This window comes from Mustelus asterias, chromosome 23 (assembly GCF_964213995.1).
Source record: "Mustelus asterias chromosome 23, sMusAst1.hap1.1, whole genome shotgun sequence".
Taxonomy (NCBI): Eukaryota; Metazoa; Chordata; class Chondrichthyes; order Carcharhiniformes; family Triakidae; genus Mustelus; species Mustelus asterias.
Genome location: NC_135823.1, coordinates 20,073,140 through 20,091,481, shown reverse-complemented (window position 1 = coordinate 20,091,481; position 18,342 = coordinate 20,073,140). Strand labels below are relative to the sequence as shown.

Here is an 18,342-nt window from a genome sequence, read left to right as displayed (position 1 = left end):
AGAGAGAGACATTTCCTTTAATCCGGACACCCATCAAAACTCATAACTGTCTAAGGAAGAGACATTAAAAATGTAACGTGCTGGATATTGAAACTTTGGCAGCCACAGACAGACTCACCCAAAACCTCTTGGAAATACACAATGGGTGAAGTATTTCAAGGCAAGGCTGCCAGCTGATAGAGAGAGATTGCAAGCGATGCCAGTGATATCAAGAAAGTCTTCAGTGGAGGAACCAGGTTGAGGGTCGCTCGCTCTCCCTTTTCATAAAATCCCTACAGTGCAGGAGAAGGCTATTCAGCCCATCGAGTCTGCACCAACTACAATACCACCCTATTCCTGTAACCCCATATATTTATCCTGCTAATCCCCCTAACACTAAGGGGCAATTTAGCATGGCCAATTAACCTAACCTGCACATCTTTGGACTGTGGGAGGAAACCGGAGCATCCAGAGGAAACCCACTCAGACACGGGGAGAACGTGCAAACTCCACACAGACAGTGACCCGAGGTCAGAATTGAACCCGAATTCTTGGCACTGGGAGGCAGCAGCGCTAACCACTGTGCCACCATGCCGCCCCTGGAATTTCGGAGTAAATGTGTTGAGAAGTCAACTCGACCAGGTACCTCCCAGTGAACCAAGATCTCATAATAATTACAATATCTGCTATATTTGACAGCTAACCTAAATCAGCCACAGCATTTAAAATCTACACCTCAAGGACAATCAAAGGATATTTAACTATTTTACCTTTAGTTATTGGGCTGAATTCCCCTTATTTCCAATACTTATGTATGTATGTGTGTGTGTGTGTGTATCTCGTGGGCTGAATGCTTGACATTGAGCGGGATTTTACGGCCTTGTTCGACCTGAAATACCACCCGAGGTCAATGGAAATTTCCATGTTCCGCCCCTCGCCCACTCCGCTTCCCATGGCGGGCAGGGCGGAAAAATCCCAGCCATTGTATTTTGATTTTTTTGGGGGGTTTGGTGGTGAATAGATTTTCTCTTTTTGTGACTCACGGAAACCTTGTTTGATTGGCTCCTTATTGCTCACGTCTGAAAGAGTTAAGTACATTCTGATTTGGAAAAGGCATCTCCTTATGAAATAGACATTTAAACCTTTATTGTGATAAACCATGGAGCTATTTCTATGGTGCTGATGTGGGTCATGCCGTGGTTATATGCTGAACTAATATTACAAGCCTTTTTGACAAGTTGGGAAATGGAATTCAATAAATGTATTAATTTGTCGGAGTACGCCAGATACAATGATCCTGTACATGGTTGGACTGTCAAAAAATAATGGTTCTTCAATGTCTTTTATGGAGAGAACCTGCTACCCCATCCCTGGCAAAGACTTGACCTATAATTTTTTAGGTTATTTATCAGTGTCACAAGTAGGCTTACATTAACTCTGCAATGAAGTTACTGTGAAAATCCCCGCGTCGTCACACTCCAGCGCCTGTTTGGGTACACTGAGGGAGAATTTAACACGGCCACTGCACCTAACTAGCATGTCTTTTGGACTGTGGGAGGAAACCGGAGCACCTGGAGGAAACTCACACAGACACGGGGAGAACGTGCAGACTCCACACAGGCAGTCACCTAAGCCAGGAATCGAACCTGGGTCCCTGGCGCTGCGAGGCAGCAGTGCAAACCACTGTGCCACCATGCTGCCTGCTAATTGATTCCAGTCCTAACAAAGCAATCAGTTGTTATTCAGTTCACCAGCATCTTGCCCTGGCATTTGGGAATGGGCAACAAATGGAACCATTTCAAAGCTACCAGCATCCAGAGAGAAGGTTAAGAATCGTCATTCTTAAGTTATTTATTTTATCCTGGTTTTATGGCTGATTATGCCATACATTTATTTTCTTATGCTGCTGTGAAGCACTTTGGGACTTGTTATGTGACAGGTGCTTTATAAATACAGCCATAGCATTGTTGTTTAACCAGTTGTTTCATTGTAATTGTCTTCTCCTTCAGTTCTTGTTACTTCTTGAGTCCAAATCTTCTTGTGGGCACTGGGTTAGTTAATGTCTAAGCCCCCGGTTCTGCTGGCTTTGACCCAGCCAGATACTAGGTCGTGAACCCTGACAAGAGAGATGATTTGCCCCTGAACAACAATGGAGGTCATTTCCACCTTCTCTGGCTAGGTGGTAAACTGGTGAATACATCGCTCATCTATATATCCTCCTGTTTCCATCCTGTTGAAATCATTAGACCATAAGACATAGGAGCAGAATTAGGCCACTCAGCCCATCGAGTCTGCTCCACCATTCAATCATGGCTGATATTTTTCTCACCCCCATTTCCCTGCCTTTTCCCCATAACCCCTGATCCCCTTATTAATCAAAAATCGTAACTATCTCTAGGGCCTGGGTGGGATTGTGGTCGGTGCAGACTCGATGGGCCGAATGGCCTCCTTCTGCACTGTAGGGTTTCTATGATTTCTATGATTAAAGACACTCAATGACCTGGCTTGCACAGCCTTCTGCGGCAAAGAGTTCCACAGATTCTCCACTCTCTGGCTGAAGAAATTCCTCCTCATCTTTGTTTTAAAGGATTATTCCTTTAGCCTGTGCCCTCTGGTTCTAGTTTTTCCTACTAGTGGAAGCATCCTCTCCACGTCCACTCTATCCAGGCCTCGCAGTATCCTGTAAGTTTCAACAAGATCCCCCTCATTCTTCTAAACTCCGAGTACAGACCCAGAGTCCTCAACCGTTCCTCATATGACAAGCTCTTCATTCCAGGGATCATTCTTGTGAATCTACACTGGACCCTTTCCAAGGCCAGCACATCCTTCCTCAGATACGGGGCCTAAAACTGCTCACAATACTCCAAATGGTGTCTGACCAGAGCCTCATACAGCCTCAGAAGTACATCCCAGCTCTTGTATTCTAGCCCTCTCGACATGAATGCTTACATTCAAGTCAAAGGGCAAGAGACCCTCGCTCCTAATTTACTGCCCAGGAGGTGACAGAAAAAACTTACCTCAAGGTTTAGGCCCGATTACAATTAACCGCTTATTATGTAATCCTCAGATCATGCAGTTGCTGACTAAAGGAAACAGACAACGGACGCAAGAGCCAACTGCCGCCAACAAAACCTCTTCCCGTTCCCATGCCGTGCTGCAGGTTACCGTGAAACAGAAGAGTCGACTGAAGAACATTACAGAGGAGATACGCGTCGGCCGTCTCTTTTTGATCGACCTTGCTGGATCCGAGAGAGCGTCTCAGGTAATCATGGATCCCACCAGTGTCTACAACCACCTTGGTATTTCAATTTGTCTTCTTGTAAGCATGTGGTACAAACAGAGACAGAAAAAGCTGGAGAAACTCAGCAGGTCGGACAGCACCTGTGGAGAGAGAATAGAGCCAATGTTTCGCGTCTAGATGACCCTTCATCAGAGCGCTAACGAAGGGTTATCCAGACTCGAAACGTTGGCTCTATTCTCTCTCCACAGATTCTGTCAGGCCCTGCTGAGATTTTCCAGCCTTTTCTGTTCTTGTTTCTGATTCCAGCATCCACAGCATTTTGCCTTCATTATACAAATGGAGGTCTAGTGTGGCAGTGGATAGCGTCCCTATCTATCTCTGGGCCAGAAGCTTCTGGTTCGATTCCCACCCCAAGACTCAAAGGCCAAGGAAGATGTGTTCACAATGCAGTCAAACAGGTTGAATACCAGGATAGGAATCCTTTCAGTAAGAGGGGGAAAATTTTCTGAAGGCAATGGCAAACCACTACAGTACTTTTCCAAGCATCATTATGGACCAATTCAATGGAAGTCCATGGTTGCCAATGATGATACCTGGAGGAGGATTATTATTCAAATGTTTGTATTAAAGCATTTGCCATAATTTGGAACAATGTTTTGCTGACTCAATTCAAGAGTCCTTATAGAATCCCTACACTGCAGAAGGAGGCTATTCGGCACATTGAGTCTGCACCAACAACAATCCCACCCAGGCCCTATTCCTGTAACTGCATATATTTACCCTGCAAATCCCCTGGCACAAGCATCAATTTAGCGTGGTTAATCAACCTAACCTGCACATCTTTTGGAAAGTGGGAGGAAACCGGAGCACCCGGAGGAAACCCATGCAGACACGGGGAGAACGTGCAAACTCCACACAGACAGTGACCCGAGGCCAGAATTGAACCCGGGTCCCTGGCGCTGTGAGGCAGCAGTGCTAACCATTGTGCCACTGTGTGGCCCGAAGCATTTGTCTATTTAGCTGTTTTCCTATATTTCAGATATTTCTTCTCTAATTTAACAGTGAAAGGGGGATTGGTGGTGGGGACAGTGGCGAGGGAGATGAGAAGGAAGTGTTTGGGTCACCTGAGCCAATTTACCAATCCCTGCTGCACTACATTTGGGAAAGAGAGCGAGACAGATAAATGTCCCTGGCTGCTGTTCTCCGCTCCTCCTGGAAGGCTGGAGTTGATATAGAATCATAGAATCCCTATCGTGCAGAAGGAGGCCATTCGGCCCATCGAGTCTGCACCAACCACAATCCCACCCAGGCCCTATCCCCATAACCCCACATATTTACCCTGCTAATCCCCCTGACACTAAGGGGCAATTTAGCATGGCCGATCAACCTAGCCCGCACATCTTTGGACTTGGGGCAGATACGGGAGACATCTCCTTATTGATTTTCTGCCAACAGACTCAAATCTTAGGAAACCGGAGCACCCGGACGGAAAAAAGCCATGCAGACAAGGGGAGAAAGTGCAAACTCTACTCAGACAGTGACCCAAGCCGGGAATTGAACCCGGGTCCCTGGAGCTGTGAGGCAGCAGTGCTAACCACTGCATCACCGTGCCGCTCTATATGGATATGAATGGAGGGAGCAGGAAAACCAGCCACACTTTTAGCCTCAGGGTATCTATGGCCGCGGGGAGCAAGGATGTCGGGGGGAGGGGAGGCAATAAGCAACACATGAAATGGGTGTAGTTATTATGTAAACGATTTGTTAATCACAATCTGCTTTTCTTATTCCTCTGGACAGGGTGTGGTTATGGGGATAGGGTGCGGGTGGGATTGTTGTCAGTGCAGGCTCGATGGGCCGAATGGCCTCCTTCTGCACTGTAGGGATTCTATGATTATTCTAAAAACCTTTGCGTGCACTCTTTTTTTTCCAATCTTTCTCATTATTGGAATTCTTGACTTGCACAGAAATGTCCGAGGAGAGATAAATTAAGAAAAGATACAAATAGAAATAGAGTAAAAGGTAGCTAAGATCACAGTGTGTACAGCAGCGTAGGAGTGTTAAGTAGTGATAAGCTGAGCCTTAAGTATAGCTTTACAGCAGCCAACACTAGACAGGGTGACATCAATGAACAATAATGTTTAAAGAGCAAGCAAAGGCTAGAAGTCTGACAAAGACTAAGTTGGAAAGAATCATAGGAGACCTAATGAGACTCAATGCTGGGAAAGATGGCTGAAGACAGGGTGGCACAGTGGTTAGCACTGCTGCCTCACAGCATCAGGGACCCGGGTTCGATTCCCAGCTTGGGTCACTGTCTGTGTGGAGTCTGCACATTTTCCCCGTGTCTGCGTGGGTTCCCTCTGGGTATTCTGGTTTCCTCCCACTGTCCAAAGAGGTTAGGTCAATTAGCTATGTGAAATTGCCCATTAGTATCAGGGGATTAGCAGGATAAATGCTTGGGATTACGAGATAAAACCTGGGTGGGTTTGTTGTCGATGTCGGCTCGATGGGCCGAATGGCCTCCTTCTGCATGGAGGGATTCTATGATTTTATGACAGGATAGCTCATCATGGGAATTGGTACCAAGGGAAGTGCCATGCATGAGACCAATATGAGGGGAGATGTGGATGTCATGTAGTGGGGAGGGTAAAAATCAGATAGAAATGGAGAAACATGATGGCGTCTCCAATTCATCTGGGTGTGGAAAGGCCAGGGACAGCCACTAGGATGCGGTGTGAAGCAGCCTCTCATGCAGACACTGAGATGGGACGGACAGATATGGAAGACATCTCCTCATTGATTTTCTGCCAACAGACTCAGAACACAGGCAAGAGGATGAAGGAAGGAGCCCACATTAACCGGTCACTGTTGGCGCTGGGGAACTGTATCAACGCGCTGAGTGAGAAGGGAGCAAATCGATCCCAGTATGTCAACTACCGAGACAGCAAGTTGACCCGGCTGCTCAAGGTACGTTTCTGCTTCCATCCTGAGCACCACAAGCTGTAATTAAATATTTAACAGTGACTTCTCGCCGGATACTTGTGTCCTTGTTAAGTCAATCCGGAAACTTCCATGAGAATTCACCCAGAAAACCCTTCTCGGGTACTCCTTCCTATAGTATTATGTTGCCTCCTCTACACCTGGCCTTCATCAGTCAGTAAGAAGTTTAACAACACCAGGTTAAAGTCCAACAGGTTTATTTGGTAGCAAAAGCCACACAAGCTTTCGAGGCTCTGAGCCCCTTCTTCAGGTGAGTGGGAATTCTGTTCACAAACAGAACTTATAAGACACAGACTCAATTTACATGAATAATGGTTGGAATGCGAATACTTACAACTAATCCAGTCTTTAAGAAACAAAACAATGGGAGTGGAGAGAGCATCAAGACAGGCTAAAAAGATGTGTATTGTCTCCAGACAAGACAGCCAGTGAAACTCTGCAGGTCCACGCAACTGTGGGAGTTACAAATAGTGTGACATAAATTCTGATTCTAGGATCGCATGATAAAGACTCAGGAGGAAAAAAGCAGAAATATTTATGTGAAATAGTGTGACATAAACCCAATATCCCGGTTGAGGCCGTCCTTGTGTGTGCGGAACCTGGCTATCAGTTTCTGACTTCATCAGTCAGGGCATTGAGTATAGTAGTTGGAACATTATGTTGCAGTTGTATAAGCCATTGGTGAGGCCGCACAAGGAGTATTGTGGACAGTTTTGGTCATCTTGTTATAGGAAAGACATTGATAAATTGGAAAGAATGCAAAGAAGATTTTGCGAGGATGTTGCCAGGACAAATGGGCCTGAGCTATAGGAAGAGGTTGGCCAGGCTAGGACTTTATTCCTTGGAACGTAGGAGAATGAGAGGGTGACCTTACTGAGGTGTATAAAATCATGAGAGGCATTGATAGGATGAACGCACACGGTCTTTTTCCCAGGGAAGGGAAATTGAAAACGAGAGGGCATGGGCTTAGGGTAAGTGGGGAAAGATTTAAAAGGAAACTGAGGGGCAACTTCTTCATGCAGAGGGTGATGTGTATATGGAATTAGCTACCAAAGAAAGTGGTTGAGGAAAGTTCAATAGCAACATATAAAAAGTATTTGGATACGTACATGGAAAGGAAAGGATTAGAGGGATATGGGCTAAACGCGGGCAATTGGGGCTAGCTGGGAGAGCACCGTGGTTGGCATGGACCGGTTGGGCGGAAGTGCCTGTTTCCGTGCTCTATGATGGCAGGGGAACCTCCTCTCACTCATATGCATCTTAACACTGGGCATCTACTGGTACAAAAATAGAGTCTTGTGAGCTATGGCTGTTCAGTTTAATTAGCTTGCAAGCCAGATTGAGTGTGGATAAGGTCACATGGCTCTGTACCTGACTGTTTGATCTGCCCTGCTGCAATCCATCGTGCCAGGAATACTGGTTCCAAATTTCTCCTCAGCAAGCCTCAGGCCTGAACTCTGGAGTTTGAGGCGAACATTAATTTTCTTTGATTTGTTACAGGACTCGCTGGGTGGAAACAGCAGGACAGTTATGATTGCCCACATCAGCCCTGCCAGTGCCTCTTTTGAGGAGTCGAGGAACACCCTTATGTATGCTGACCGTGCGAAGAACATTAAAACCCGGGTATGGATGAGTTGGCGTGTTGATTGGAATGGGTTTTAAATCCGGTTGTACTAACCCTTTCTGGAAAATGGGGAAGAAAGTAGAAGATGCATGAATGGGAATCCACATTAAAACATGGCTGAACCATACAAAGTTGTGAAATATTATGGAAGCAGGATGTTGGTGCATATACATGTATCCCTCAGTTAACATTGTCAAAGGCTGGTTGGGAACAGAGTTCCACTCGAACTTGATGGCAAACATTCAGTAGGGTGGCACAAAGTCATTCAGGTCAGAGGCTAGGAATCCTGCAGTGAATAACTCACCTCCTGACTCCCCGTAGCCTGTCCACCATCTACAAGGCACCAGTCAGGAGTGTGATGGAATACTCCCCACTTGCCTGGATGAGTGCAGCTCCAACAACACTCAAGAAACTTAACACCAAAGCAGCCCGCTTGATTGGCACCACATCTACAAACACTGAACCCCTCCACCACCGACGCTCAGTAGCAGCAGTGTGTACTATCTACAAGATGCACTGCAGCAATTCAAAGATCCTTAGGCAGCACCTTCCAAGCCCGCGACCACTTCCATCTAGAACGACAAGGGCAACAGACACATGGGAACACCACCACCTGCAAGTTCCCCTCCAAGCCACTCACCGTCTTAGCTTGGAAATATATCGCCGTTCCTTCACAAATTCCTGGAATTTCCTCCCTAATGGCATTTTGGGTCAACCCACAGCACGTGGACTGCAGCGATTCAAGAAGGCAGCAGCTCACCACCACCTTCTCAAGGGTAACTAGGGATGGGCAATAAATGCTGGCCAGCCAGCGACGCCCATGTCCCACGAATGAACAGAACAAAGAGTGGATTCCCTACTCTCTATCTACCCCCTGCCCACCCAGCACCACACCTCATTATCTGTTGAAGGCTCTTAGTGTTCCTTGCAATTATGCTTTCCTAGTGCGTGCAGCTCTCTGACAGACCACTCAGGTTATCGTTTCTGCTTAGTAAGTGTAGAAGTTGAGTGTTGGAAGGCTATTTAATTCCACAGCACTTCACTGCTCTACCCACCCAGCAGCCACACAAAAGCACCTTCACCAGAGCTCACTAGATAACAACCCGGAGTGGAATGCCCAGCTCAGGACAATGCAAAGCCCAAGAGTTCCATTTTCACAGTCTTAGTCTCTGAAAAAAATTATTCACTCTGTTTTACTCTGGATCTGAGCGTCACTGCCAAGGTCAACATTTGTTTCCCAATTGCCCCTGGGAAGGTGGTAGTGAGCCACTTGCAGCAAAAACAGAAAAAGCTGGAATATCTCAGCGGGTCTGACAGCTCTGTGGAGAGAGAATAGAGCTAATGTTCTGAGTCTGGATCACCCTTTGCGAGAGCATTCAGACTCGATTCTCTCTCCACAGATGCTGTCAGACCCGCTGAGATTTTCCAGCTTTTTCTGTTTTTGTTTCAGATTCCAGCATCTGCAGTATTTTGTTTTTATAGAGTCATAGAGGTTTATAGCGTGGAAGCAGGCCCTTCGGCCCAACTTGTCCAGGCTGCACAGTTTTTACCACTAAGCTTGTCCCAATTGCCTGCATTTGGCCCACATCCCTCTATACCCATCTTACCCATGTAACTGTTTAAATGCTTTTTAAAAGACAAAATTGTACCTGCCTCTACCACTACCTCTGGCAGCTCATTCCAGACACTCACCACCCTCTGAGTGAAAAAATTGCCCCTCTGGACCATTTTGTATCTCTCCCCTCTCACCTTAAACCTATGCCCTCTAGTTTTAGGCTCCCCTACCTTTGGGAAAAGATATTGACTATCTAGCTGATCTGTGCCCCTCATTATTTTATAGACCTCTATAAGATCACCCCTCAGCCTCCTATGCTCCAGGGAAAAAAGTCCCAGTCTATCCAGCCTCTCCTTATAACTCAAACCATCAAGTCCCAGTAGCATCCGAGTGAACCTTTTCTGCACTCTTTCTAGTTTAATAATATCCTTTCTATAATAGGGTGACCAGAACTGAACACAGTATTCCAAGTGTGGCCAAAGTTTTGTATAACTTCAACAAGATGTCCCAACTCCTGCATTCAATGTTCTGACCAATGAAACCAAGCATGCCGAATGCCTTCTTCACCACCCTGTCCACCTGTGACTCCACTTTGAACCATTGCAGCCCTGGCACACCCACAGTGCTGTTAGGGAGGGTGTTCCAGGAAGGAATGGAGATATCGTACCAAGCAGTGAGACAATAACCAGATAATCTGTTGTACTGAACACTGGGGAGAATTTACCTATAGTGTCATGGGATCGTTAACATTTACCTAATCAGGTAGACAAGGGCCCCAATCATATCACTGGAAGAGAGATGACATTGCAACGCTCGCTCAGAACTGCATTAAAGGGTTTGTGTTGATGTCCCTGCCACAGAACGTGTGCACAGATTATCACCTAGTTTATTTCAGCCCAGACAGAGTGAGGCTTCTTCGCTGTTTTATTGGAGGTAAACCAAATCTGATATTGAAACAGAAAATGACAATGTGCACAGCCAAGCTAGAAGCATCTGGAAAAGGAAAGATTAGGTGAGGTTGAGGCGACATAAGAACTGTTAACTGCCAGCAGCGAGTGCATAATTCAGCAAATTACACTGTTATCCGCTTCCATCATGTTAAGTGGCACTCATTGTTCTGCCCAATGACACAGGTTGTGCTGCACAGTGTGTTCCAGTTAATGCAACTTCTCTGGCAGATGTTGATCAACCTGTCATAGAATTCATAGAATTCCTACAGTGCAGAGGGAGGCCATTCGGCCCATCGAGTCTGCACCGACCACAATCCCACCCAGGCCCCATTCCCCGAAATCTTCATTTACCCTGCTAATCCCCTGACACTAAGGGGCAATTTAGCATGGCCAATCAACCTAACCTGCACATCTTTTGGAATGTGGGAGGAAACCAGAGGAGGAGGAGGAGGAGACCCACGCAGTCATGGGGAGAACATGCAGTGTTCATCCAGTGAGCCAAGCTGGGAATCAAACCCAGGTCCCTGGTGCTGTGAGGCAGCAGTGCTAACCACTGCACCACTGTTCCAGGCTGTCCCCACTTGCGGTTCCTCTATAATCTCACAAGTTTCTAACGGGAGACTCATTGCACTTTGAAGGTGAAACGGAATCTGCTGAATATCTCGTACCACATCACGCAGTACACCAACATCATCGCTGATCTGAGGAAGGAGATTGAGCGGCTGAAACTGAAGATCGATGAACAAGGGCCAGAGCGGAGAAAATCTGAAAAAGCAAATATCAGGGACATCCAAGGTAGGTTGGGAAGTGTGAGAAATCAGATCGTTTTGAGCAAGAGCGTCCACTTTTGTGCCAATTGTGGCCCCAAAATGCAGATCCAGCCCACAAAGAGAAGGCAACCATTTATGGTTAGTAGCAAATTCGCAGACTTGACGATTTTGAAAAGGGCCATTCTTGTGGATAACATCAGCAAAATCAAACTACACTCTTCATGGGAATATTCAAACATTATATTTGCCCTATTAACCTCCATGGGACTTAAGACCTATGAAGACCAAAAGATTGGACACTTTTTCAAAGTAAAGTTTATTTATTAGTGTCACAAGTAGGCTTACATTAACACTGCAATGAAGTTACTGTGAAAATCCCCTATTCGCCACACTCCGGCGCCTGTTCGGGTACACTGAGGGAGAATTTAGCACGGCCAATGCACCCAACCAGCACGTCTTTGAACTGTGGGAGGAAACCGGAGCACCCGGAGGAAACCCACACAGACACGGGGAGAACGTGCAGACTCCACACAGACAGTGATCCAAGCCGGGTTTCGAACCCAGGTCCCTGGTGCTGTGAGGCAGCAGTGCTAATCATTGTGCCACCGTGCCACCCCGAATGACAAACTGCTGACAAAATCCAGGCCTATATCCTTTAACTTGCTGAGAGTAACACCATGAGGAATCTACTGGTGATAATCAGTATTCTCTGGTGTATCAGAAGCTGGAATTTTACCGCCCCGGGAATCAAAGCGGGCGAGGGGCGGACAATGGAAAAGTCCGTTGACCTCGGGCGGAATACGGTTTTGGACAAGCAAGGCTGTAAAATCCCACCCCGAGTGTTTTAAATTTAACGGCACTAAGTATCTACTACATTTTTTCAATTGGTTCACATTTACCAGTGCTGACTTGTGAGCTTGTCTTGATATTTCGATCTGTTATTATCCTGTATTAGAATCATAGAATCCCGACAAAGCAGAAGGAGAATATTCAGCCCACCGAGTCTGCACCGACCACAATCCCACCCAGGCCCTATCCACATAACCCCATGCATTTACCCTAGCTAGTCCCCCTGACACTAAGAGGCAATTGTGCGTGGCCAATCCACCTAACCCACACATCTTTGGACTGTGGGAGGAAATTGGAGCACCTGGAGGAAACCCATGCAGACACGGGGAGAATGTGCAAACTCCGCACAGACAGTGACCCAAGCCAGGAATTGAACCCAGGTCCCTGGCGCTGTGAGGCAGCAGTGCTAACCACCGTGCCACCCATGTCGTAAACTTACACCACATCCTGCAGTATCACACGAGGTGTGAGAGTGTCAAAAATGATTGTGCTATTTGTTTTCTAAAACATTCTAAGTCTATGATATTACACACACATAGTTAAAAACATACCTGGTTCTACACCATTAAAAGGGATTTCACGTTTTGTGAAGGACATGTTTGAAAGCCCACGACACAGCACAGAGGTTTCTTGCAGTCCCCTGACTGCTTGATAATTACAGAAATCCATCACTGGGTCTTTGTGTCTCTAAGTCAGATTGTGAGAAGCCCAATGCAGGTAGACTTTCTGTTAACTCTATTCCCTCAGCTGTTCATCCTGGTTACCGAATCTCAAGTGCCGAGGTTTAGGGAACTTGCAAACACGCGCGGGTATTACTGGGGTTTAACCGGCTAAAACTGTATAACTTGTCAGCATGGAGGACTGCTGTGGGACTGCGGTACACTGTGGAACTGGAGTAGATAATTCAGCCCCTGGAGCCTGTTCTGCCACTCAGTGAGATCACTCTTGGCTCCATATCCTTTAATACCACTGGCTCGGGAAAATCTATTGCTCTCAGTTTCTAAATTGTTAAATTAATTAGCATATTTGACTCTTGTGAGCGAACGTTCCACCTGCCTTTCTTTGCCTGAAGAATTGTTTCTTGGCTCTGATTTTAAAATTTGATTTGATTTGATGTGTTATTGTGATATGTATTGGGGAAAAGGAAAGGAGAGGGTGCAGAATATAATGTTGTGGTTTCAGATAGGGTTAGGGTTAGATAGAGAAAGATCATATAGAACAAAGAAAATTACAGCACAGGAACAGGCCCTTCGGCCCTCCAAGCCTGCACTGACCATGCTGCCCAACTGAACTAAAGCCCCCTACCCTTCCGGGGACCATATCCCTCCATTCCCATGCTATTCATGTATTTGTCAAGATATCCCTTAAAAGTCACTATTGTATCTGCTTCCACTACCTCCCCTGGCGGCAAGTTCCAGGCACCCACTACTCTCTGTGTAAAAAAAACTTGCCTTGTACATCTCCTTTAAACCTTGCCCCTCACACCTTAAACCTGTGCCCCCTAATAATTGACTCTTCCACCCTGGGAAAAAGCTTCTGACTATCCACTATGTCCATGCCTCTCATAATCTTGTCGACTTCTATCAGGTCGCCCCTCAACCTCCATCGTTCTAGTGAGAACAAACCAAGTTTCTCCAACCTCTCCTCATAACTAATGCCCTCCATACCAGGCAACATCCTGGTAAATCTTTTCTGTACCCTCTCCAAAGCCTCCACATCCTTCTGGAATGTGGCGACCAGAATTGAACACTATATTCCAAGTGCGGCCTAACTAAGGTTCTATAAAGCTGCAAAATGACATGCCAATTTTTAAACTCAATGCCCCGGCCGATGAAGGCAAGCATGACCACCTTCTCCACCTGCATTGCCACTTTCAGTGACCTGTGTACCTGTACACCCAGATCCCTCTGCCTATCAATACTCTTAAGGGTTCTGCCATTTACTGTGTATTTCCTCTCTGTATTAGATCTTCCAAAATGCATTACCTCACATTTATGATGGGTCCATTATCGACAAATCCATAAGAGATTTAAAGAAAACATAATTAGACATTTTAAAGGAGTTAGAATTAAGTTTTAGTTTTTTTAACCCTTGCCCTAACCTTCCCCCACCCATGGATAAAGTTTCTCTTTCTGCCCTCCTCCTCCTTCAAGTACCATGCCTTAAAAGGGCATTGGCATTGGACCATGGTTACCCTTGACAAAGCACTGTGATGGTTTGCCCATGCCCTCTGCACATGGCAAACCAGGACATTCTCCTGCTCCCTCCCACTGCCATATTAAAAGGATTAATAAACATTTATTAGAAGGGTTTACATTATGAGCAGATGGCCATCAAGTGCTGGAGTGGGATTTGAACCTAGAGTTTCTGCCTCAGAGGTTGGGATGCTACCACTGTGCCACTAGACCCTCCCTCTCTCTACCTTATTAATACCATTCGGAGTCTTAAAACCTCAATCGAATCTCCCTTAACCTTTTCTATTCCAGGGAATACAAGCCTGCGGGCGATACAGTGGCACAGTGGTTAGCAGTGCTACCTCACAGCTCCAGGGACCCGGCTTTGATTCCTGGCTTGGGGCACTGTCTGTGCGGAGTCCGCACGTTCTCCCCGTGTCTGCGTGGCTTTCCTCCAAGGGCTCCGGTTTTCTCCCACGGTCTGAAAGATGTACTGGTTAGGTGCATTGGCCATGCTAAATTGTCTCTTCGTGTACCCGAACAGGCGCTGGAGTGTGGCGACTAGGAGATTTTCACAATAACTTCATTGCAGTGTTAATGTAAGCCTACTTGTGACATGAATAAATCAACTTTTTAGATAGCATCACCACTCCTCATAATTTAACCCTGATAACATTCTGGTGTATTTGCGCTGCATTCCTTCCTGGTCAATGAATCATTTCTAAGGTGTTGTGCCTCTTGCTATCCAGGGTACTCCAGATGTGTAATAAGGACTTTGTATATTTGTGATTTGTAGAGTTATCTGAGCCTAAGGCGGACAAATCCCAACATCCAGTGATAGCTCTACTTGTAAGATTCTGGAGTCACAAATTACTCAAATGGGGGTCAAGTTCGTAAGTGATTTGAAAATAATTTATTATGAACTCAGCTACAGTTCAAACATGACGCAAAAGCTAAATGGACATGAAAGGCAAACAGGGTGAGAATGGTTTACTGGTGGCATGGAATGAGTGTTGGCAGTGGCAGCATCCTGTCCCTTGAGAAACTCTTTCCCGTGCAAAGTGATATTTCTGCCCTTTGAGAACATAGAATCCCTACAGTGCAGAAGGAGGCCATTCGGCCCATCGAGTCTGCACCAACGACAATCTCACCCTGGGCCCTAAACCCATAACCCCGCATTTACCCTGCTAATCTCCTGGCACTAGGGGTAATTTAGCATGGCCAATCCACCTAGCCTGCACATCTTTGGACTGTGGGAGGAAACCGGAGCACCCGAAGGAAACCCACGCAGACACGGGGAGAAAGTGCAAACTCCACACAGACAGTGACCCGAGACCGGAATTGAATCTGGGTCCCTGGCGCTGTGAGGCAGCAGTGCTAACCACTGTGGGCCAGCCGTTCACTGTATATATCAATAATTTGGACGGGGGGACCAAATATAATATTTCCAAGTGTATAGATGACACAAATGTATTGTGATAAAAGTGCAAAGTGGTCTCAAGATGATTTGGACAGACTTAGTGAGTGGGTAAGAACATGTCAGATGGAATATAATATAGGAAAATGTGAGGAAATCCATTTTGGTAGAAGGAGCAGATGTGCAGAGTATTTCCTAAATGGTTAGAAATTAGAAAGTGTAGATGTACAAAGAAACCTGGCTGTTCTTGTCCATAAGTCACTGGAGACTAGCATGCAGGTGCAGCAAGCTATTAGGAAAGCTCATGGAATGTTAGCCTTTATCACAAGGGGATTTGAGTACAGGAGAAGTGAATCTTTCTTCAAGATATTGAAACTTGCTCAGACCATATCTGGAGTGCTGTGTGCAGCTTGAGTACCCTTGCCTTAGGAAGGCTATTATTTATATAAGGGGAATACAATGAAGGTTCACCAGACTTGATCTGGGGATGGCGGGACTGTCTTATGAAGAGAGATTGGGCAAACTGGGCCTGTATTCTGTAGAGTTTCGAAGAATGAGAGATTATCTCATTGAAACCTACAGAATCTTTAAAGGAATAGACAGGGTAGATGCAGGTAAGATGTTTCTCTTGGTTGGGGAGTCTAGAACCAGGGGACACGACATCAAAATAAGGGGGAAGTCACCTGACCGAGAGGAGGAGAATGTTTTACGCAGAGCGTTGTGAATTTTTGGAATTCTCTACCCTAGAGGGCTGTGGAAGCTCAGTCAATCAATACGCTTATAGCAGAGATTTCCAAATACCAATGAGGTAAAGGGATATGGGGATAGTGTGGGAAAAAGGCATTGAAGTGGATGACCAGCCATGATTGTATTGAATGGTAGATTTGGCTTGATGGGCTGAATGGCCTACTGTTGTTCTTACGTTTCTTCTTATGTTCCTAAGATATTGGCTGCTCAGAGAAGCATTGGACGAAAATGAAAATTAGTTCTGGCAGATTAAGGCTGTAATAATTTTTCATTTTAAATTGTTTGGCAATGTTCCATGGCAACATAATATTTTTTTAAAATGTTTGTATGCATATTGCACTAATGAAGTTGGACAAGTAGGGTTTTTGTTATGACAAATCACAGGAGAGTATAAGCATGAGGAATAAAGATTTTACGACTAACCCTTTATCCATTTCCTTTCCTGTGTCCTGCAATGGATTGCAACATAAAAACATAAGAACTAGGAGCAGGAGTAGGCTATCTGGCCCCTCGAGCTTGCTCCGCCATTCAATAAGATCATGGCTGATCTTTTCGTGGACTCAGCTCCACTTACCTGCCCGCTCACCATAACCCTTAATTCCTTTACTGTTCAAAAATATATCTATCCTTGCCTTAAAAACATTCAATGAGGTAGCCTCAACTGCATCACTGGGCAGGGAATTCCACAGATTCACAACCCTTTGTGTGAAGATGTTCCTCCTCAACTCAGTCCTAAATCTGCTTCCCCTTATTTTGAGGCTATGCCCCCTAGTTCTAGTTTCACCCGCCAGTGGAAACAACTTCCCTGCTTCTATCTCATCTATTCCCTTCATAACCTTATATGTTTCTATAAGATCTCCCCTCACTCTTCTGAATTCCAATGAGTATAGTCCCAGTCTACTCCGTCTCTCCTCATAAGCCAACCCTCTCAACTCCGGAATCAACCTAGTGAATCTCCTCTGCACCCCCTCCAGTGCCAGTATATCCTTTCTCAAGTAAGGAGACCAAAACTGTACACAGTACTCCAGGTGTGGCCTCACCAGCACCTTAAACAGCTGCAACATAACCTCGCTGTTTTTAAACTCGATCCCTCTAGCAATGAAGGACAAAATTCCATTTGCCGCCTTAATTACCTGCTGCACTCCTGAGTCTTGGGTTTAAATCCAACGAGACAGGCAAATCTCAGCTGAGCTGACATGATGTGAATTCATGCATTCATCGTCCACTTCCTGTAGAATCGGAACATGAGCCACCACATAGTTGGGCACAAGTTAACACTGATTTGCTTGTCGCACTCAAAGATGCCCCATGAGGAAAATAAACATGAAATCTGATAAAAGACGCCTTGTTGAGGTGTATGGAATGGAATGTTCTGCTACATCTGGCCCCATCAAATATCTGGCTTGAGAAATTGCATCTGATGTCCAACAAACAATGTGGGACATTCTTTAATTACCTGGTGTAGAAACCCTGGTAAGGGGTCGGTGCAGGAATTCATTGGGAGCTGATTTTTTAAAAATGTATTCCTTCATGGGATGCCACTGGCTGACCCAGCATTCATTGCCATCCCTTGGGAAGATGGTGGTGAGCTGCCTTCTTGAACCGCTGCAGTTCCATGTGGTGTAGGTACACCCACAGTGCTGATAGGGAGGGAGTTCCAGGATTTTAACCCAGCAACTGTGAAGGAACGGCCGATATCTTTCCAAGTCAGGATGATGTGTGGCTTGGAGGTGGGACATGAAGGTGGCGGTGTTTGCATGTGTCTGCCATCCTTATCCTTCTAGGATTTGAACGGTGCTGTCAAAGGGGCCTTGGTGAGTTGCTGCAGTGATTCTTGTAGACGGTACACACTGTGCTTCAGTGGTGGAGGGAGTGAATGTTTGGATTGGTGGATGAGGTGCAATCAGGAAGTGTGTTAGGAGATTCATGTGGAGAATAAATGCCAACCAACGCTTCCTGATGGCACAGCCTGTTTTTGTGTTGTGTTCTGTGTGTTGGGGGCGGCATGGTGGCACAGTGGTTAGCACTGCTGTCTCACA

General features: G+C 45.9%; 1 protein-coding gene across 3 annotated transcripts in view; it reads left to right on the top strand.

Annotated features, from left to right (window-relative positions):
- The window catches only part of LOC144510550 (kinesin-like protein KIF19), a 187,372-nt gene that overhangs the window by 80,688 nt on the left and 88,342 nt on the right, over positions 1 to 18,342 (top strand). For all 3 annotated transcript variants that reach the window (XM_078240072.1, XM_078240071.1, XM_078240073.1), the window contains 4 exons: positions 3,047 to 3,241; positions 6,032 to 6,184; positions 7,718 to 7,840; positions 10,985 to 11,141. In XM_078240072.1, the coding sequence (XP_078096198.1) occupies positions 3,047 to 3,241; positions 6,032 to 6,184; positions 7,718 to 7,840; positions 10,985 to 11,141 (628 nt within the window). The remainder of the gene's footprint in view (positions 1 to 3,046; positions 3,242 to 6,031; positions 6,185 to 7,717; positions 7,841 to 10,984; positions 11,142 to 18,342) is intronic.